At 41.9% G+C, this 21,701-nt stretch overlaps 2 protein-coding genes across 4 annotated transcripts; one reads left to right on the top strand and one right to left on the bottom strand.

Moving 5' to 3' along the window:
- Positions 1-1,158: 1,158 nt before the first annotated feature.
- On the bottom strand, positions 1,159-7,036 carry LOC139348769 (progestin and adipoQ receptor family member 3-like). Of its 3 annotated transcripts, none has more exons than XM_070989098.1 (7): positions 6,864-7,036; positions 5,716-5,958; positions 5,340-5,502; positions 4,554-4,709; positions 4,183-4,380; positions 3,890-3,980; positions 1,159-2,644 (listed from the first exon to the last, which is right to left on the bottom strand). In XM_070989098.1, exons 2-7 carry the CDS (start codon positions 5,910-5,912, stop codon positions 2,502-2,504), a joined length of 948 nt encoding a protein of 315 aa, XP_070845199.1. In that variant the 5' UTR covers positions 5,913-5,958; positions 6,864-7,036; the 3' UTR covers positions 1,159-2,501. The 3 variants fall into 3 exon arrangements, with proteins under 3 accessions (XP_070845199.1, XP_070845201.1, XP_070845202.1); XM_070989100.1 differs by having other exon boundaries at positions 4,183-4,317; positions 6,864-7,032; XM_070989101.1 differs by lacking the exons at positions 5,340-5,502; positions 5,716-5,958; positions 6,864-7,036 and adding an exon at positions 5,051-5,125.
- A 2,529-nt stretch (positions 7,037-9,565) lies between these two features.
- LOC139348500 (anthrax toxin receptor 2-like) lies at positions 9,566-21,695 on the top strand. Its single transcript, XM_070988678.1, has 17 exons — positions 9,566-9,895; positions 10,637-10,708; positions 11,862-11,933; positions 12,128-12,209; positions 12,329-12,433; positions 13,005-13,073; positions 14,209-14,289; positions 14,390-14,450; positions 14,915-15,010; positions 16,622-16,691; positions 18,295-18,373; positions 18,766-18,861; positions 19,050-19,100; positions 20,301-20,396; positions 20,532-20,705; positions 20,801-20,881; positions 21,540-21,695. The coding sequence occupies exons 1-17, from the start codon at positions 9,771-9,773 to the stop codon at positions 21,576-21,578; spliced, it is 1,449 nt and encodes a 482-aa protein (XP_070844779.1). The 5' UTR covers positions 9,566-9,770; the 3' UTR covers positions 21,579-21,695.
- The last annotated feature ends 6 nt before the right edge of the window (positions 21,696-21,701 follow it).

Genomic DNA, 21,701 nt, shown 5'->3' on the forward strand with positions numbered 1-21,701 from the left:
CTGTAATAAAGAGTATACATCTTGTAGGTCAGTGCCAGTGCTTTAGCATACAAATGATATTCAAGAAAAAGTCAAACACAGGATAGAACGATCACTGGATGAGATCACTGAAGAGAGTTCAAGCAGTTTGTGATGATCAGAGTTCATGTTCAAGAATAACAACAAAAACTCAAAAAGGCAAAATAGTCACTTCTTTCAGCACCGCTCAGCTCTGCAGTCTGCAGAAGCCTGATATGATATTCACAACATGCTCTAAACATTATATTGGACTACATAAAAAATGATGATGACAGCGGCTTCGGCTGATAACTGACAACCATGATGGCTGATAGAGTCAGCGAGAGCTTCAGTGTTTTATTTTTTTTGTTCTTGGATCACCTGGTGATGTCCAGCCATGCAGAGTGCAGATAGTTTTGGTTTTATTTGCTCAGCTTTTCAAACTGCTCTCCATCAAACACATACAGCAGTCCTTAAAGAAGAACCATTTGTTTTAAATGAATGAAATGATTTTGAATGCTGTAAGCTGCAAAAATGAGCACATAAAAGCAAAACTATGTGCATACCAGTACAGTGAAAATATTTCTGTGATGATTTGGATGAACCACCCCTATATAAACACAGCATTGTTGGTATAGCCTCGTTAGGAAACTCGACTGTGTAGTGCAACACTGATTTGCTGGGACGCTGTGTAAGCATAAATAAAACAGTAATGCCATAAGTAGTTTTATGAAGTGTTCTTGAACCCATGTAGTAACATCCTTTATAAAATCATGTGTTCACAAAGTGGTGACCATCGCTCCATCCTTGCTTGATACTATACTATACTATCACCTGTTACCAATGAACCTGTTTACCTGTGGAGTGTTCCAAACAGGTGTTTTTGGAGCATTTCACAACTTTCCCAGTCTTTAGTTGCTCCTGTTCTAACTTGTCTGAAAAGTGTCGCTGCAGTTGATGAGGTCAAACATTAAATTTATTGTCTTTGTACTGTTTTCAGTTGAGTATATGTCCAAAAGAATTACCAAATGATCACTGCTTTATTTTTTTCTTACACAGCATCCAAACTTTTTTGAATCAGAGGTCGTCTACAGGTCAGAGGTGTATTCAATGAGCAGCCCACACATACTGGCTTCAGCTGCTGTAAAGAGATATTAATGCTTCTGTTTTTTTCAAAACTGACACCTTATTTGTTCCATAGACATAGAGTACATACAAAAGACAAAAAGACACAAATCAAGCAGTGCTAAGAAAACAATGCCCTCTGACCTAGATAAGGTTCCCACTGTTTTTTTGTTTTTTTCCAGGTCTGCACTTTACATACTGCAGTTTGATCATTGACTGACCTTTAACCATTTGTTCAAAAGCTAAAAATACCCAAGGTGTTGAGACATTGCTTCTCCCAGACAGACAATTCAGTCTCTTCCATTTGCCATGCTTTGTTTTCCCTCTGGGCTTTCATCAAGACATTTCATACAAAAACTAATCTTGTGCAAACTGATACATAACAAAATTAGACGCAAAACTCATTGTTCACAGAGGCTATTAGGGTTGATTCAAAAGAATCTGTAAAGATCATTTTCAATACTTCTGTACAAACAAAATCACAATCTAAACCAGCCATGATATAACATGATCTCCCGTTCAAAACAAGAAACCTTAGTCTGTTTCTAGAAATAAACAGATTCCTGTTTGATACATTGATCATAATAGTGCAACATGGAGGGTTTTTTCTGTCTATCGGGGCGATCAGTGTGGTGCAGCTACATCGCTTTTGACATCAAATCAGCGTTTACTGTCATAAAACTCATCAGAAGAAGAAGACGAGGCAAGGCTGATATACGTGTGCGGAAGATCTACTTAGATCGGTAACCAGCATTTGATACATTGAAAGGAACATTAAGTGCGTTGGATGCTGAACTGTACAGAAGTAGAGACAAATTTCAGCAGTCTTGTGATTGGTTCGCTCGCTCCATGTGACAGTGTCTTTAGATACTTTATATACTTTCTCTGCAGTGTTACTGCTTTCATTCACAACAAAGCCATTCCAGCATTTCCCCTGAAATGGTCTCGAGGTGGGAAACTGACCGTACAGATTACCCTGAATATCAATCCCTGCTCCCTTTCACACATGACCCCATGCAGGAAATGCTCCTGAACATTTCAGGGATGGACTGCATGTGTGAAAGCGGATTTAGAGGAGATACTGGCATATGTGACAGGGGCTTTAGAGAAGATACTGGCCGAGAGTACAAGCAGCCAGACAGTAACCGATGGCTCAGTGGTAGCTAATAGTTACTGTCAGACTCTCAGTTTGACACCTCAGCAGCAAACAGTCAGGAGCTGCTGGTGGTTAGTGGTCGGAATACCTTTAGGTAGCAACTTCTCCCCGGGAGCTAACTGGTAAGAAGTCTATAAATAGAAATGTAATGGGTTTAACTGCGATCTACTATCAATCATTTGCCTGCAACTGATTGTCTTCCCATCACTTTATTTGATCAAACTTAGCTGCTGCTGGTCCGGGTGGGGCAGGCCTGGCTGTGTCTGAAGCGCATGATGTGCACAGCTGTCTGATGCCACCAGTAAAACATCACCACCACCAGTATGTGCCACACCTGGTGGCTGGCACCTAGGTAGTTCAGCTGGCCTAGGAGAAGAGAGGAAGAAAATGCTCTAAAAAGTGTGTATGCTGGTTTTGTTCATTCTCAGACTTTCTTCACAGTGTAGGAGAATGGAAATATGTGTCAGGAGGAAATCACAAAGACCAGAGGGATGAAATTCAAAGTCCGTCCTTTTCAGTGAAAGGTTCCTTGAAGTGCTCAGGAAAAAGTTAAAGATCCAGTGTAAGAGCTTAACATGTTATGCATCAGTCTGGCCCTCTTGACACTGCTCAGCGTCATGGTTTTTGGGACACAATGCATCATTCTGTGATTTTCCTAGCATGGCAAGCTAAAATGAGAGAAAGGCCTACAACACTGTACATTCACTTGTTCAGTGGTCATTAAGGAAATTGTTCTAAGAATTTAAGAAGTACTGTTGACATATAATAGTGTGTGTTTCATCATTTCTAGTCTTCTAAAATAATATAGAGACATATTTATCAGTATAACACTGCCTCCTCAGAATCTACTGCAGCATCAATAATCTATAAAATACATTGTCTTAGATAAAACAGCAGTGGGAATCTGTTTTACAACAGGATTATTGTTAGATTATTATTTTTCTCATGACTTTGGCTTCAGCTGAAAGACATTACCGGTGCTGTGGCTGGATCCTTTTCTTTGTTTGTTTGTCTGTCTCTATTATGAGTTACTGTTGTTGGTTGTTTCATGATATCTGATCTGTAGACTTTTTTGATCGTATTGATACAGTGCAATTTGAATTTTGTATAGCACTCCAGGAAGACAAGCAACCACTTTGTGGACGCTGATGGGGATCCAATAAAGAACAAAGATAACTGAACAATTGAAAATTACTGACAAACTTTCTTGCATTAGGTGCTTTGCATTTGTTAATCCCCTGACCTCTTCAGATTTCCTGGATTCAGAAATGGATTGAGGTCAGTGTGGCACAGTTTCACTGTACAAAACAGTTACATTGTTTTGACACTTATTGTAGAATTGCTTTCATAAGATGAAGGATTTTAACTTTTTCAGGTTCTTACATCTTAGACCATGTCTACAGAAGAAGAAACCTTAGATATGATGCCCTCTAGTGGTGCTGCTAGACAGAGCAGTGAGGTTTGAGAGACCATGTGATTTTGTTCCAGGCAGCGTAGGTTTAAGCTCGTCTTAAACTCTACAGCTAATAGTTGCGAAACAAAAGAGATGTTTCATTGGTTTAACACTACAGCTCCCTACTTCACACACAGAGACAGAGGAGAAGGACTCACCAGGGAAACAGCGTTCAGGGATCTTGGTGACGTAGAACAGGAAGGCAGATCCAGCTATCAGGTACATCACTATGACACGAGGCAGGAACAGCTGCACATACGACAACACCAAAGTTTATATGACCAGACATTATGCAGCCAGGAGAATAAAGAGCTGAGATTCATGACTTCTTGAGGAATATTTCTTTTAACTAAGCTGCAACATAGTGTACACAGAGGTGTAAAAATGTACATGGGAGCAGACTTACATGCTCTAATTTTGCTTTTTGTCTAATATTACTGTATTTCCACACCTGTACAGCATCGGAGGTGAACCCTCCATTGAGCCAGACCCAGTGGCACGCAGGGACCACACTGATGCCAGCCACACAGCAGAAGATTGTCATCCGTATCCGTCGCCAGTCGTTACTGAGGTAACGAGGGTGGACCTGAGCACAGAAGACCGCCAGGATGAGTGACAGGACTGTTAGCAGGTAGACCTGTCGCCAAAACTGCAAGACGGGAGAGGAACCGATTAGATACAGTCCAGTCAGAGCTGGAGATTTTGTTTCATCAATACTATAACATTTCAGCAAAAAGAACAGAATGGTGGAAATTTGGGATCAGATCTTTTTTCCAACTTTGCACTGTGATGTAAATCGCCATGTTGAGTGTTCATGCTTACAGCATTACAGTAGAAAGCGTAGAAGATCCCAGGCACGTAACAACCGAGGATGCCAACAGAGATGCCTGCGTAGTCCAACGCCAGCCAGCGACGGCTAGTTTTCTCTGAACGGTGGCACGAGAACAGGTGATACCCCACAGAGCACAACATGCACACCTGGGATGAAAACACAAAAGATACTGAGATTATTGTTTGTGACTATTGATATATGTTTCAAGCTTTTTTTAATGGATGTCTTTATTGGCTTCATTGCTTTGTTTTACTTTAACATGCATTTCTACAGACAGAGAAAGGGGCTTTAGGAGGAGGGTGGGAAGGTAACATGTACAAATATATACAAACCGTTCACTGCTATCACACAAACAACTAAGACCACCACTATACTGAATAATTCATCAGCTGCCAATAGGGACTCTGAACTATGCTATTATTCCTATTGTAGCTCTTCGTAAGTGCCTCTCCTTTACAACAGTTACACCTATACGCAGCTTACACACCTTACCCAGGTAGAGGTGAACTGATTGCACCTGTGGCAGGAAACATGAAACCTATATGAATCAGTTTATTCAACCATGCACGGGCACACAGGATGTATATATTTTATTATACAGTACAAGTACTCAGATTTTCACAATAAACTATGGAGCAATTTGGCCCCCACTCCGTCTCATCGCACAGGAAGCACAGACCCCTGACCCCTAACCACAGCTCCTGTATGAAAGGCGCTATACAAATGAAGTCTATTAGTATTATTATCACAGCGACACCTAAACAAATAACGCTTACCTGGAAGCAGAAGAGTCCTATAGCATAGATGACGTAGTCCTCTCTGTTAGCTCCAGAGGCTGGCAGTACTGAGGAGAGGTCGTTGACCCCAAGAGAGAAGAAGAGCAGGAAACCAAGAAGGTGGCTCCAGATATTCACCGTCTCATTGGACAGAATAAAAATACTGCAACAGAACAGAAGGCACAAAGATGTACCACAAGGCCAGCGTGTATACACACTGAGACGCGTGTGAGTAATGTTCCTATACTATAACATGCAGGATATTTGCATAAGAGCGAGCCATAGTATGGTTCTAGATCATTAGCTCCAGAAATTCATTCAATAAGTAGAAAAAGGAACTGGACTAGGACGTAGTGAGTAAGTCTTAAACTCCCACCTCCTCAGGCAGAGTTTGGAGGGCAGGTGAGCCCTGTAGCCATCTGTGATGTAGGGATTTTCTTTGAGAAAGAGCGGGATTTGTTCGTAGGTGTACAGTCTTATCCTGTGGGGTATCAGCACCGGCCAGTGGTGGTAGCTGCCCAGCTCGATGTAGTGGGCAGTCTTCAGCAGTTTCTGGGGCATCTTGAGCAGCATCTTGTCCTCTGCTCCTCTGGTACAAGGCAAGCTGGGGAGGTTAAGGCTAAGTTTGGAGAGAGGGAAAGAGAAACCACAGGTTAGTATGTGACAGGATGGTAAGTGAGAGTAAGTAATCACAGGCTTTTCACATTTTCAGGAGCAGAAAACAATGTTAACATGTAGTGTTTATGACACAAACACCAGTGTTGATAAACCCCATTCAGTGGTGGAAGAAGTGCTCAGATCCTCTATTTAAGTGAAAGTAGCAACAGCATGGTATAAAGATACTCTGTCCATGTTGGTATCGAAATATACTTAAAGTAACAAAGGTAAAAGCACACGCTGCAAAAAAGGGACATTTCAGAATAATATATCTAATGACTTAGCTATAATTAGTGGTGCATTGCCAAATAAACACCACTAAAAATGCAGCTGGTAAAGGTGGAATTAATAAAACTTCTTGATATACTGTCCAGTCAGCGAATCCACAATAATATATCATCACTTATTAGTTTATTTATATTTCGCATTAATAATCTGACAAGATAACCAGTAACAACTCTTAACAAATAAATGCAGTTGAGTAAAAAGTACAGCAATGGCTTCAAAGTAGAAGCATAAAGTAGCAGAAAATGGAAATACTTGAGTAAATGTAACGTTACTTAGCTTCATTCCACCAATGACCCCATTTGTATTAATGTGTTTACAAGTAAGCTAGCTTACGCTAACCTCGGTTATAATGTTTACCAACGGCTGTATCCTCTCACTATCAGTATCTCTTTCACTTATAGATAAATGATTTCAGATAAGAAAACAAATGACGTTACTGACCTCTTCTTCCTGTGTGTCAGGTCGTTTTGTTATTGTCAAGCCATGTTAGCAGGCTAAATTCCGGTGCAATGCCATCAACTGCTAACAGGCACTGTTGTAGCTAGCTAAACTGATTGAAAACAGGTTTATACAACTCACCATTAGTCGCAGCCCCACTGTGGGTGTCCTTGTTCGGGCAATTCAGCCATATCTGGGTGGCTATCAAGCTAGCATAGCGTTACAAAATATCACATTTTGATAAAAAAGAAAGTCATAACCTCCGCTACTGAATAACAGCAGCCATCTTCTTCTATTTGATGTTGATGGTAAACGAGGACGAAGCGGCACGCTACCGCCACCAGCTGGTGTGGAGTGTGAAGGATCGTATCTATTCCCATTTGGAAACAAAATAAGATTCTGAACTTTCCTGCAAAATATGTCCAAAATTCTCTATTAAATTGATTTCTCAGAGGCTTAGACTTAGGTCTGTTCTCTAAATTTAAGTATTAGACTTTTTAAAGTAGTGCTTATTGTAGTCTAGAGGTTTGAGGAGCTCCCAGTAGATATCTCCACCACAGCTGAAATGACAATCACGCCCTTGCTTAAGGCAGTAGTTTAATTACAATGCACATTGTTTACTGACATTTTAAATGTTTTCATTTAATAAGCCGGACTTGTGACCACACCCTTCATAATTTAATCAGTTTTGGCTTTGATGGAGGGATTGACTGTGGTCACACTCTGCTCAAATTTCAGCCACAGTGTTATGAAGAAATCCAGGCCTTTCTCGTTTTGTTTTTCAGCGGAGGTCAAAGCAGAACATCTGGTGATTCCTCCTCTCTGCCATCAGTCCCTTTAGCCTGGAAGAAACAAGACCAGTCCTCCTTCTTCCATCACCATCCACCTCCAGCTCTGACAGGCAACTTTTCCCATTTTAAACTGAGGTTGTATCATCCAGTTTTCTTTTATTCTACATTAAGTGTTTTAAGGTGGGGAAAACAATTTTATTCCACATTCCCTAGCATTATTTTATGTGTGTGTGTGTGTGTGTGTGTGTGTGTGTGTGTGTGTGTGTGTGTGTGTGTGTGTGTGTGTGTGTGTGTGTGTGTGTGTGTGTGTGTGTATACACACACATATATATGAGTATCTTCTTTAAGACTGCTATAATGATGACTTGGTAATCTTCCTCTTTCCACTTTTTCACTCTGTAGCTGTTTTAAACATTACTTTTCTTCCTTTATTATACTACATATGAAAGAGCAACAATTGGAGAGGACATCCAACAAGAGTCCCTGCATCCCTGTCCAATGACTACACCCAAAAATAAAGCAGATCACATAATCCATTACAGCCACCCATGAAATCTCCAAGGGGAGACCCCTGGCAATCACAGATGAGATGCCATTTGTTGACACAATGACTTTGGTATGTTCTTATTTGAGTTGTTAACTGTCATGACTTCTTCCTACTTAAAAGATGAAATTAAACCTACTAGGAAGCCACAGGCAGTCGGTGCATTGGCGTCCCTGTAGACGCAATGAAATGTATAATTACAGTGCCACACTTCCTGGAATGTGTTGAGCATCTTAGATGAGATGGATGGTATTCATGTAAAGGTTTAAGCTTATGTCATGATAAAGTGTACTTTTGAGGGTGTAATCATGTTCTTCTGTCAAAGAGACATATGTGGAAGAGTCAGAGAGCCCAGTCTTTCCTCTTGAGACAAAGGAGTAGGTTTAATTTCAGCTGTTGGGGAGTCATATTCTGGATCAGCCTCATGCACGCCAAACAAATCACTCTGACATACCAAGGACGTTGTGTTAGCGTATTCAATGCTGCTTTCCATCTGCTATTGATTTACAAGAACACCATGCACTTGTTTGTCCAAAAAAAAAAAACAATGAAGAAACATCAGGCATATAGCACATTATTGGGAGAGTGGTTCATGTGTCAGTGAGAAATGTACTGAAATCAGCCACTGATGAATTGTTCATGTACTGAGAGGCAAACTTTCATTAAATCTTGAAACACAGCACCCTTATAAAACACATTTCAAACAGTGAAAGGAATGAATTCATCGTTTCAGAGGAGGAGAATGGTTGCCTTCGCATCTATCTTAAAATACTGGGATATTTACGGGTCAAATGCTTTCTTTAGTAGTTCTATTAAGTCATCTGAGCCATCAGTCTGTCATTCCTTGTGTTTCTGTTTTCCCAGTCAGTCACTATGTATGCCAGCTGCTTTGGCAACTGAAAGTCCAGTCAGATGGCAACACAGGAAGATAAGTGACTTTGCCTTCAAAATAAAAACATCATGGAGTCAGATAAAGCAAATAGGAATAAAATCAGACTCAATAAAATGTTAAGATTTTTTTCCCCACACATTCTCTCTTATTTTGTCGTATTTTGCAACGTAATATACATTATATGTATCTGTAATATGTATTTACTGTATACCTTCGCCTGAAGATGTGGGCTATGCTGTCTCTGGAGATTAAAAACTACGCCTTTAATATAGCAAATTTGATTGAATTTACATAGACCTATAGAACTATTTAAATTTAATTTTGATTATACATGACTCTCAGTTATAGAACATTGGTAGATATTCATATATAAATGAAAACTACACTCATTGAATAAATCTAAAGTATAGATATAGATATGGAAAAAAAAACACTCAAGAGTCTAATTATGGCCCAATTATAGCACTATATTTAAATTTGCGGTGTTAAAATATAAAATAGATTTATAGAAATAAACATGTCAAATCTTCTTGATGTATTGCAGCAGCAGTGGTGGTATTTTGCTGCGTCGGTGAGTTCAGTTTAATTTGAAGAATCCTGAGGGAAGCTCTGCTCTGCTGATCCTGATCCTGATCCTGCTGCTGGGACTGTGGTGGGCAGCAGCTCAGTGTCCTGCCCCCTTCACGCCATGAGCACCGTCAGCCTGTACCTCCACCCAGCGCTGAGACAACATGTGAACCCCGGACTGATGCTGTGAGGATGACGATGAAGGTCTCACACCGTCGCTGCGTCGGCTGATGCTGATATGAAACGCATGGATTATGGATCGGATGTGGATATGTTGCAGAATCCTCCTTTTCCTCAGCGTGTGCGTCAATTCGTCGCTGCATGACGGCGACGACGCGTCTTGTGATGGAGCGTTTGATATTTATTTTGTGTTAGACAGGTGAGTGAATGCGGACCGTTTCTGTCTGCACGCGTGCGTTTGTTTGCAGCCAGCAGGGGCAGAGCGGTTGATTTATTTCATACATGTCTCATAAGTGCAGGGACTCTTGACTCGGTCCTCTCTCCTTGTATGGCTGTGTTTAGTTTTCCACGTCCCTCTGCTGCCTCACTGCAGGTTGGACAGAGCTGCTGCTCATCTCTTCTGTCTGATCATCAGCGTTTGGGGTGTAAACTTGGAGAAAGTTCACTTTTAGAGCCTGCATTGATCCTCACAGGGTGAACTAAGTTCTAAACAGGCAGTAACACAATGAGGTATCTGTTTATTCTATGCAGCAGCAGAATAAACTGACCAACACCCATCCTGTTTGTTTTTCTTACGCATGCATGATGTTTTAAGTTCGGATGGACCTGAATAATAGCGCTCCATTGATGTTCTGGGAAAGCTGATCAAATTTCTACATAAATCTCCATATTTGTAGATTGTTCTGAACTTCTATATCTGTTTGCATGTATTTATTTATATGTATATATTTTTTTATTTCTGTATTTTAGTTCCTCTACTCTGTCAATACAGCATCCAAACTAAACTCATGCATTCAAATGAAGTTTGGTTTGACCGATTCATGTACCTCCCCTTGTTTTTATTCACTTGTGTTGTCCTCAGTGCTTGAGTTTGGTTATATTTGATATTTCACGTTTGGGTGAGTGTGATTTATCCCTCTGCTGCCGCCTGTTTTTGCAGATCAGGCAGCGTGTCGGGACACTGGGATGAGATCTATGGATTTGTGGAGCAGCTCACCAGCAGGTTTGTCAGGTAAGCGTAAATCACTGTTACAGCTTCTTATTCCTCTCGTGTCTCTCCTGCTCGTCCCATCACAGTAATGGAGAACTTTTTATGGCACACTTCAAAACAAAGTGAAAAAGTGCGTAACAGACAACCAGGCATATTACACTGGAAGCTAAACTAATGAAAAAAGGCTATTTAAAGTCTGAGGAGTCGTTATAGGTCTTTAAATTACAGTACAAACAGTAGTAGTGAGTAGAAAAGTAGGGCACGTCTATTTTGGGCAGCAGACATCATAAGAGGCCACCAACTGCTCCAAAACCCCTCTGGGTAATGGTGCAGAGGGTGTGTGTGTGTGTGTGTGTGTGTGTGTGTGTGTGTGTGTGTCTGCGATATCTTTAGGTTTAATAGTGGGTTGCTAAATATGAGTGCAAAACATCCAGCCAGATGTCGAAGGTGGTGCTGACCACAACAGACAGTCCTGTCCCCCTTCACAGCCTGAAGGGGCAGAGCGCGGGTGTAGCGCTGACGGGGGTGAGGGCTTCAGTTCTTTACTGTGTGGAGATCAGAGGGTGTGATTCAGCCGAAGAAGGCGTTTGATGAAACGAAATGCTGCTTGATGAAGTTTAATTTCATGCTTTGTGCATTTATGTTATGCAGCATTGTATCGTCTGCTTTGTCATTACAATACACTTCATGATAAGATTAAAAGTTTTGCTATATGTCAGTGTCATATGTGTCACTTTAGCATCTATCCAGATGAAGCAGACAGAGAGCAGACAGACATTTGAGATAAACTAGTCAAACTTTGGGAGAAGGGTCTTGCGTTGCATGCGCACCACCATCCACCTTCTAGGTAACGAAACTGTGATGTGATGTCATGTCGTGTTTTGTTTCAGTACATTAGGCGGTATATCATCTTATTTCATGTCATCCTGTTGCCGTTGATGGTTTCGTCTATTTTCTGTCCAATCAAAATGAAATTATATGTAATTGAATTTATGGGAATTCGTTTTGTTGTCTGTAGTTCCAAAGCCACCTTGTAAAAACACAAAACATAGTTTCTGATTTTATAGGTCGTGTAGCTTTGTAGATTCACAAGCTCTCTCTCTCTCTCTCTCTCTCTCTCTCTCTCTCTCTCTCTGTCTGTGTGTGTGTGTGTGTGTGTGTGTGCGTGTTTCAGTCCCAGGATGAAGGTTTCCTACATTGTCTTTTCAGCCAAAGCAGTCGTAATCCTGCCACTAACTGGAGACAGGTACCGTCTTCACCTTTTAAAACATCCCTCTCCTTTGCTCCTTCTCCACCTCACTCCCAAGCCCATCCTCCTCCTGCTCCTCCTCCTCCTCTTCCTCACTGATAAACATCATCACAACACTGGTAACCAGATCACACAGAGCCATCATCAGTCTTTACTGACACTGTGTCGTCCGTGCTTTGTGATCTGTGCAGGTCTAAGATAGACGAGGGTCTGAAGAAGCTGAGCCAAATCAAACCTGCTGGTGAAACATACATGCACGAAGGCATGAAGGCGGTATGTTCACTCATCTAACAGTGCTATCGGTTCAATCAAACCCAACTATATGACAGTCAAAGTGTCATGATCCCGTGGGAGCCACATGTGAAGACTCTCCTCCGACTCTCACTCCTCAGGTATCAGAGCAGATGAAGACGCAAACTTCGCCCTCATCCAGCATCATCATCGTTCTGACTGATGGCAAGCTGGAGGTTTACCCCTATGAACTGAGTGTGCAGGAGGTATCACACACGCGCGCGCACACACACACACACACACACACACACACACACACACTTTACAGCATAAATGACATTGAAACCATGACGTTGATGACACGTAGGACAAAGAATAATGCTCACAATGATCATTTTCCCTATTTTTCCCTATAAGTTCATGTTCCGCTGTTTTATTTGGTTTGTGGGTTTGTTGCTGATGAGCTCTGTTCCCTCCTTTTTGTGCAGTTTCAGGATGAGTTCATGTGCTATTTGCTCTTGTTTTTTTTTCTTGTGTTTCACGGCCAGTTGCCCTTTAGGGACAAATAAAGCAGCTCGTCAACAGTTTCAAGGGTCTGCATGTTGATTTTTGTATCATGAGGCATGAACTGAACCGGTCACTGATTGGAAGAAGCAAAAACATTTATCACTCTGAAACCTGATAGTGTGTTTTCTTGGCTGTTTTATAAGTTTTGCAGGACTTGACATGACTGAACTGTAGCAAGATCATATGATCTTTTCTGATAACATCGACATGGGTTGATTAGATGTCAGTCAAGGCAGATCTTGATCCAGGACTGTGTGTTGTGCCTCCCAGGCGGACAAAGCCAGAGGGTTCGGAGCCAGAGTGTACTGTGTCGGGGTCATGGACTTTGACCAGAAACAGGTAGGAGGAGTTTTTTTAGGTGACTCTTCTCTCTTGACTCTCACGTCGGCCTGTGAGAAAGAAACTTGTCTCTGTCACTGATACTGTTGGCTGTGTAAATGCTGCGGTTTTATTTGACTTTCTCTCTGTGTGCGTTAGCTTGGCTGCTGTTTTTGGCCCAGATTTCTTAACTCACCTTGACCTGATTGGTTAGTCTGCTTGAGTTCAACTGGAGCCTCCCACAGAACAGCAAGCAGCTGGCTGAGATTCAAAGTTTATAGTTTATGCTGCGATCGGTTTATGTAAAATCATGGAATACATTTTGTTTTGAGTTACCATTTCCTCTGAGAGTCTTTGATTTCTTCTTTGCAGGTATCAGGTTATTGAAAAGGAGCCTTGTGGTGGTAATGAAAACACTGAACTCACTGAGGATGAAACCTAATGTGCCCTCAAAGTTGTTTTTCATGTTCTTCTGCTGACTGTGAAGGCTGTAAGAAATACAAAGGGGAAAAACTGGCATTATGCAAAAGAACCACTGGTCTGCAGTGTTTGTAATAATGCTGTGATATGTGATATTTTCCACAGTCAACACCATGTCAGAAGTTATTCTTAATGAAATTTACAGTGCAATGAAAAACTGTAATTATATTTGTTGAGAAATATAATAATACAATGTTTCATGTAAAGTGGCATTCATTGCAGCACAACCCCCCCGCCCTGAATCATTCATGCTGCCTTAATCGTGTTATAGTGACAGTGTTGAGCTGCAAAATAAGTATGAATAAGCATAACTGAAAGGCTTCAGAATTGTATAATTCATGACTGGGAAAGTCAACGGGTGCACAAGTGCTTCTGCCCTGTTACTGACCGAGTGCATTTTGCAGGCTGAGGAGGAAATAATTATATCACTCCCTAATTAGATAATGCCAGGCCAGCTTCCTGTTCTGTTACCGTTAAAACAGGAGATGAAAGCTTCAGCCAGCTGTCCAGAGCTTTCATCTCCTATAAACTGACTTTTCCTCCCAAACCGCTGCTGAAGCGCTGACCCGAAACAAGCAGATCTCCTGCAGAGGCTGCAAGAAGTGAACACTGAAATGAAAAATTTCACTGGTATGAGAATTAAAATGAACTGCAGTTCTTCTGATTTTCGTCGCAGCTCGCTGAAATAGCAGACGGCACAGAACAAGTCTTCCCAGTGCTGTCCGGGTTTCATGCCCTCAAGGACATCGTCAGCTCGGTGAGGTCACATCACATACAGCAATGTACAAAAACAGTGTGGCTTGACACTGTGTGAGTACAGACTTCCAAACTGAGCTGTTATATGCGTCTCCAAACAGATCCTGAGGCAGTCATGCACAGACGTATTCACAATAGAGCCGTCGAGTGTTTGCGTGAACGGTAAGTTAGTTTGTTGCATCTGTAATGTTTGAATAGAATAATGCAGCTAATGTATGGTGTAAATACATTATGCTGTTATGTAAAATGCATTTTTAGTTTGACCAAATAACTGCAAAACTGATAACATTCCCATCAGCCTCAGGTGTGCATTGAGCGTTAATGCTGATGAGTAAATGTTAGCACGCCAGTAAACTAAACTAAGAAGGTGAACGTGATAAAAAATACCTGCTAAATATTAGCATTGACACTGTGAGCTTGTCAGCGTACTGGCGTGAGCATTTGGCTAAAAGCGCCGCTGTGCCAAAGAACCCTCACGGAGCCTCTAGCATGGCTGTAGCCCATTTGTCTTGTTTAATTTTAATTTGCTCAGTCACCACACTTGCTGTTTAATGATTGCTGTTCCTGTTTGCTGCAATCTGAGCACAATGTCATGCTTGTGTAATGATGCGACTGATGTTTCCCAGAGTCTTTCAGTGTGGTGCTGAGGGGCAGTGGCTTCAGCGGATCCAAGAGGACAGACAACATACTCTGCTCCCTCACCGTCAATCACAACACATACGGTCAGTACATGACACGGCGCACTCATGACCTATCAGCTGATACACAGCTTGGTTTTGGATGGTCGCACCTATGTGGAAGGAGGCGAAGCGCGTGCCCACACGGGACTGCAGGACAACATCATGTATGAAGTGAAATGTGACCCATTGTGCAGATCTGCAGTGGAAAGTCACAGTCATGACGTCCGGAAACAAACAGTGGCTGCTTTTTATTGACTTCAGCTGGAGAACAGAGGAGACATTATGAGGCAGAGGGAGGAGATCTGTGTATCTCTCCCTCTCATTTATCTATTAACAGATCGAAGGGAAGGGGAGGGGGCGGTGTCACTGAGAGGACATGAATGGATAACACATAACTACGTTTTATCTTTGGCTTCTTCTTCTGACCGGCTTGTTTTTATCGGCTCTGCTGGAATTCCCTTCGTTCTTTCTTTTGCTGTTGCTCTGTCGCTTTGAGTTTTCATTTGACTTTGATGTTTTTAAAATTTCTTATGAGGGAACAGTACAATAAAAGAATCTATTTCCATCCATTTTCTATGCCGCTTATCCCTTTCGGGGTCGCGGGGGCCTATCTCGGCTGTCAACGGGCGGGAGGCGGGGTACACCCTGGTCGCCAGCCGATCTCAGGGCACAAGCACACAACCATTCACACTCACACTCACACCTAGGAGCAATTTAGAGTCACCAATCAACCTAATGAGCATGTTTTTGGTCTGTGGGAGGAAGCCGGAGTACCCGGAGAGAACCCACGCATGCACGGGAAGAACATGCAAGGCTCACACAGAAAGGCCCGACCCGGGAATCGAACCGGCGACCTTCTTGCTGTGAGGCACGCGCACTACCTGCTGCGCCACTGTGCAGCCCCAAGATTCTATTTTTCCAGTAAAATAGTTTCTGGAAGTAGCATGGCATTGACAATTGTCGAACAAGTTTAACTCATAATGAACACACAGGAAAAGTAATGGCATGACAGCGAGTGGAAAATTAGATGATGCACCAACGGCTGGAACTAAATTATTATACAAAACATGTTTTTGGCCATAACTCAAGAATTCACATTGAACTCATTACAGAATTTCACACAGGTGTTTCATAGGATAAAATGATGGCGTGGTGACATTTTATATCCAAGAGGTCAAAGGTCAGCTTCACTGTGACTTTGTTATGTTCTGTAGAAACACTGTTCTGGCCATTATTCAACACCATAACTCACCTGTCCACCTTAAAACTGTCAGTTTGTAGCTTCTTTGCAGCAACGTCCATATTTAAAGCATTGTCGTCGACCACAGGCTCAGTGGTTTTGCTGATATTGAGCTTCAGGTGATTGCCGTTGCTCCATGTGATGAAGCTCTCTGTCAGTCCTCTGTACTCCTCAGGAATAGTCTCTGAGTGAAGACAGCAGATGTCTCACTGGAAATTATTCACTGGATTCATAGAATCTTCAATATAGTGCTAACTTTAATTCACAGGCGTAGATGTCAACTGAATCCTGATTGGTTGGCGGAGGCATATAACCGCGAGGCAGTAATTACTGTTGATTTGTTGTAATGTTTTTGCAAGAACGTCTTTGTAGGCACAAACAGGGTCTCAGAGTTTGTCTCTGTTTCCTCTCAGACCAGAAGCCAACAGTGGTTACAGACGGCCATCTGCTGTGTCCAGCTCCCGTTCTGCACGAGGTCGGACAGTAAGTCAAGCGCACACACACACGCAGACTGTTTGTAACTCTGTGTGAAACTGTAAACTAGCTGCAAGAGAAAAATTAAAAAAAGGAGCTTCATATCAGCACAAAGTCTCTTCTTAAAGGCGGTTATATTTTTGAAATTCCAATTATATTTTTGCACAGTCACATTATAGCACTCTGGTCATTGTTATTTAGAGTTAATGATGTATAGTCGCAGTCACCCACATAATAAACAGTAGCCACAAGAATTTCTTAATCTACAGCTGAGAAACCACACTGGTGTTTGAACACTGAAAATAGTGACTGAAGCTCTCATTATGTCTGCTCACATGATCTGTTTTTTTGTCCTCGTTTTTTTCTCTTTCTAGTTCCTTTGTCGTGCTACAAAACCCTCAAAGATTAATACGTATTAGCAGCAAAGGCTGTGAGTTCGTCGAAAATACTTGGAGATATTAAATTCCCCATCAGCCTTTTCTCTTAACCGTCATTAGAAAAAAGACATGAATTTTTAGAAAAGAAAAAAAAAAAGTTCTGGAAAGCACTTCAGCATGACATCATTTTATAACATCACTACATTGGCATTTCTCTGACAGCACCGGCTCGACGCAGGCTTACAAGTCTAACATGGGCCCAGTGGTGGTGTCACATCAGGACAGCACTAAGGTGTGGCAACAATTCACACAGCTGATTAAGCTGATCTTAAACGCCTCGTTCGCAAGAATGTAAAAGGAATTCTCCCTTTTCTCTAAATGATATTTGTAGATGTCCAGTTTAGCAGTTTAACTCAATCGACGTGTCTTGCTGCGTCGAATCATAACACCAGGTCTGTGCGTACCCAGCAGGTTGAAATTAGAATCTCGAAAGGTGTTGTTTGTGCAACAGAGAGAGAGACCAGACCAGTGTTTACAGTAGAAATATCTGCGAACAGCTCAAAGCGTCGGACGAGCTGAAGCCAGTCTGACCAGAATATCTCTGTGGCATTTAGCGAGCGAGCCAAAGCTGATTTAACTTCACCCACTTCAAACAGCGTCTGTCCCTCCCTCCCTCTATCTGTCCCGAGTCACCTCTCACTTTCCATCGCGTCTCGCCCACTCTGTAACGCTCCCTCCTCGCTGAAACACTCGCTCATAGTTTGTGCAGTTTCTCAGGGACAAAGCTGAAACAATCTCAGCTGAGTCCGCCCTCAAATGCTGGAAGCAAACAATATTTAACTGCGAGCTATGATGGCAAACAAGGAAATCTGCCTCCAAAATGATAAGAATATGAATGGCAATGGCTTCCTTTTTCAGTGAGTCAATGTTCTTGGCACTAATGATGTCGGAAGGTCAACAGGGAAAGTGACAAGGTTACCAAGACACGCAGCTACAAGGCAGTGCTGCTCAAACGTTGTAGCTGATGGGGCCTATAAGTAACTTTTGAGTAACTTGTACTCAGGTTTTACTCAACTCCAACCTTGTCACGAACCTTTCTGACTTCATAGAGGTCAAGGTTAGTTCACTGAAGCATCAAACCAATGGATAATGCAGGCAAATATGCTGTTCATAGGCGTGCAGCAACTGTCTCTTCTTTTGATGGTGTTTTCAGTCATTCTGCCTGATAACTGCAGGTCAATCGAAGTGCTGGTCAGCCTCAACAATGGACAGTCCTACATCTCCAGTCCCATCACCATCTATGCCACGACGTGTGTGAGTAGCAGTCGCATAGCACCAAAAACACAGAGGCTTGAAGGAGATCAGTTGATTTGCCCAATTCATATTAGAGTCAGAAATGAATATCAACTCATGATATGATGCTGTCATGATAGATTGCCAGTAATTACAATTATATCACTACAGTATGAATATAGCCAATTTTGCATTTAGCCTTATATAACCAAAGAGTCAACATTTACCCATCATACCTGCTGTTATAACTGAAGAGGAGCACTTAAAAACAAATGGGAAAATAAGTATCTCTGAGTCAGTGCACATGTGGCTCAGTGGTATCCGTGCCAGTGTAATCACAACATAAGATATAAAAGCACATCTGCAGGTGTATGGTGTAACGTGTTTGGCTGATTAGCGTGTGTTTATTGCAGTCAGATGGGACGTGGGTGCTCTGGTTGCTGCTGGCTCTGTTGCTGTTACTGGCTCTGGTTTTACTCTGGTGGTTCTGGCCTCTCTGCTGCACTGTGGTGAGTCTGAAGTATGTGTATGTGCCCGTGGAAGCACGAACCATAATTCAGTGCTATTGTTATTTATGGAAATAGCTTGAGTGTAAGTGTTGCAGGTTGGCCAGGGTTCCTTTAGTAACACTCCTATTGATTTCGTCCATAGACGGTGTTAAGTGTTGTTTAGTACTTAGTCATATTGTTTCTTACAGGTGATCAGAGACCCACCCCCCTCTCGCCCGCCACCTCCACCTCCTGTCATTGTGAGTAGACCGCAGACTGCTGACAAATATATTTCTCTTACATCACCAGTGGGTTTCCGAAGGGCCAATTTGAGCCTGAAGTCTGGGGTTTTTGGGGGTTTTTTTGCACTGACTGGAGAGACTATTTTTCAAGGAGCAGAGTAGAGATTTCTGTCAAAACTTCACCCACTTTGAAGATGCATGAAGAAAAGGAAGCAAATCTGAAGAGATCAAAACTGCAGCAACAAAGAACAACTTTATAGTGAGACTAATGTGGATCGGGATTTTTGCATTTAATTCATATGTATGAGGAAAGATGGTCTGCTGAAGTTTGCCTCCAGAACGCATTTTCTGACAGAATGGCTAACTTTCTGAAAAGGTCTATTTAACCTGAACCACTTTTTTTTTTTTCCAAAACCTAACCAAAGTGCAACTGCAAATAATACTTAAAAAAAGAAAATGAAAATATGTCAAATGAGTCCAAAAATCAATTAGCCATCACTGACATTTGGTTTCACACTGAACACGAACCCCAATCAAAATGTATCCACCACAGCTTGCTCCAAAGATGAACTTTGTTAGGTCTTAATGCTGCATCATCTGATGTCCTAAAGCCTTTCTTACAAACCTAAATTACGAGCATGTTGCCTCATGAAAAGACACCTCAGTGTAGCACTTTATCTGAAGCAGAATTTAAAGTTGAAAGTCAAAGATCTTTACTTGCAAAGTTAAGTTCAGGAAGTTTTTTGGTCTCACTGAAGAGAGAAAGGCTTTGTTTGTTAAGTTTTTTAGGTGAGATTTCATGTTGTGTTGCTCTTTATATGATGATTTATGAGCCCTTTTTTAGTAAAATGTCCTGCATTTCTGAGGTTGGATAATTATTTAAAAACTGGGTCGTGTGTTTTTAGGGAGACAAGCTTTTTTTTTTGGCTAATTTGATTTGCAGAACTTCTGGAAAACAGCGTTCTCTGTTTGCAATGTAATGTTACATGTACGAGGTTCTAGTCTGATGAACGTTTCATTGTTTCAGCCATATTTTCAGTGTCTATAAGTCTGTTTGGGCTCAGAGCTTCTATATGCCCGACACATTAAATAATTTACTACCTGCAGCTGTGTCTGATTGGCTGCAGCTCCTGACAATCACACTTCTAAACATGTCTCTCTTTAAACCTTGTGTTATCATTGAAAAAGTTATGTCAGTTTACTTCTCTTGTTTTCAAGGATCCAGAGGAAGCTTCTTCACCCAAACACAGGTGGCCTACGGTGGATGCTTCGTACTATGGAGGCAGAGGCCCTGGAGGAATCAAACGCATGGAGGTAAGCAAAATACAGACACAATAATCATATAAAATATCCACAGTCTATCCACTTTGATGGCCCCCCTACGTATAGATTTTTACATTCATTGAGGTTTTCAACTTCAAAATGCAGCCTTTTACCTTTGGTCTGTAGGTGCGTTGGGGGCAGAAGGGGTCCACAGAGGAAGGCTCACGGCTAGAGAAAGCCAAAGATGCCGTCGTCACTATGCCTGAGGAAGTGGAGGAGCCCATCATACCCCGACCCCCACCACGACCTCCTCCGGTCTACAACCCCCCATCACAGTCCAAATGGTACACTCCCATCAAGGTAAGGCAACAGGCTCATTAATCACCAATCAGTGCTGTCCACTTTGATCAGATGTTTCTCTGTAATGCATTAACCTGACGTGGTTGGACCCTCAGGGGCGTTTTGATGCACTGCTGGCATTACTGAGGAGACAGTACGACAGAGTGGCGATCATGAGACCGACATCTCAGGACAAGGTAAGAAACGCCCCCCCAAAAACAATTAAAAGTCTGCTTGGGATGAAAGAAAACAATTAAGAGTACTTTGATTATCACATCTTCCGGTTAGACTGTCTGCAGCCATCTAGGACAAATTCATTTGATTAGCAAATGGATCCACCCACATGACTGGATTTTGATTAGATAATAACAGAAAATAATCCTGCCCGATTTCGCCCCTCTACGTATCCACTCAACAGACGTGTTGACGTTGACGCTTACTACATCAACTCAGTTGTTATAAGTAACAGTCTAAATACCAACACTCGTTCAGTGCATCATGAGACAGGCTACAGGCCCTCCAGTTATTTAGCATTGTGTGCTTCTTACAATATTGACTGGCCTGATATGGATGATCTGAGCTGAGCTCTTATTAAAGGCAACATTTTAAACATCAATTATTATTATTTGCCATCTCAAGCAGATTTGGCGCAAATTTGAAGGATGCTACAGTTTCTGACTGTGGTCAAGTGTTTAAATATTCTCAATGGCCTTACAGCGTCCAAAAAGTTTAAGGAAAATGCATTTTGGCAGCGGCCTGACGCAGGTTCCTTCTCAGGAGAAGGTGACATTTAGCTTCACGCTGTTTGGCTTGTGTTGTTTTACGTATTGTTTCTTTGTCTTTTGTTGTCTCCAGGGCCGCTGCATTCATTTCACCAGAGTTCAGAGTCACTGATGTTCAAACATGACGACCAACACTTTTCACTTTATTCCAGTTTTTGGCCAAAGATGTACACTCAAGAGATAAATGTTCAGATTTGTTGTGTCTTGTAAATAAATGTATTTACTTATATTCTGG

The sequence above is a fragment of the Chaetodon trifascialis genome, chromosome 20 (assembly GCF_039877785.1).
Source record: "Chaetodon trifascialis isolate fChaTrf1 chromosome 20, fChaTrf1.hap1, whole genome shotgun sequence".
Classification (NCBI taxonomy): Eukaryota; Metazoa; Chordata; class Actinopteri; order Chaetodontiformes; family Chaetodontidae; genus Chaetodon; species Chaetodon trifascialis.

What these genes read in the sequence shown, in the direction of transcription:
- LOC139348769 (XM_070989098.1), bottom strand. Translation starts at nt 5,912, where the DNA reads ATGCTGCTCAAGATGCCCCAGAAACTGCTGAAGACTGCCCACTACATC. An exon ending in ACGCTTTCTACTGTAATGCT is followed by an intron (nt 4,381 to 4,553) that starts GTAAGCATGAAC and finishes CCCGTCTTGCAG; the next exon opens with TTTTGGCGACAGGTCTACCT. An exon ending in TCACCTCCGATGCTGTACAG is followed by an intron (nt 3,981 to 4,182) that starts GTGTGGAAATAC and finishes TCGTATGTGCAG; the next exon opens with CTGTTCCTGCCTCGTGTCAT.
- LOC139348500 (XM_070988678.1), top strand. Translation starts at nt 9,771, where the DNA reads ATGGATCGGATGTGGATATGTTGCAGAATCCTCCTTTTCCTCAGCGTG. An exon ending in CTGCCACTAACTGGAGACAG is followed by an intron (nt 11,934 to 12,127) that starts GTACCGTCTTCA and finishes TGATCTGTGCAG; the next exon opens with GTCTAAGATAGACGAGGGTC. An exon ending in CCATCTATGCCACGACGTGT is followed by an intron (nt 18,374 to 18,765) that starts GTGAGTAGCAGT and finishes TGTTTATTGCAG; the next exon opens with TCAGATGGGACGTGGGTGCT.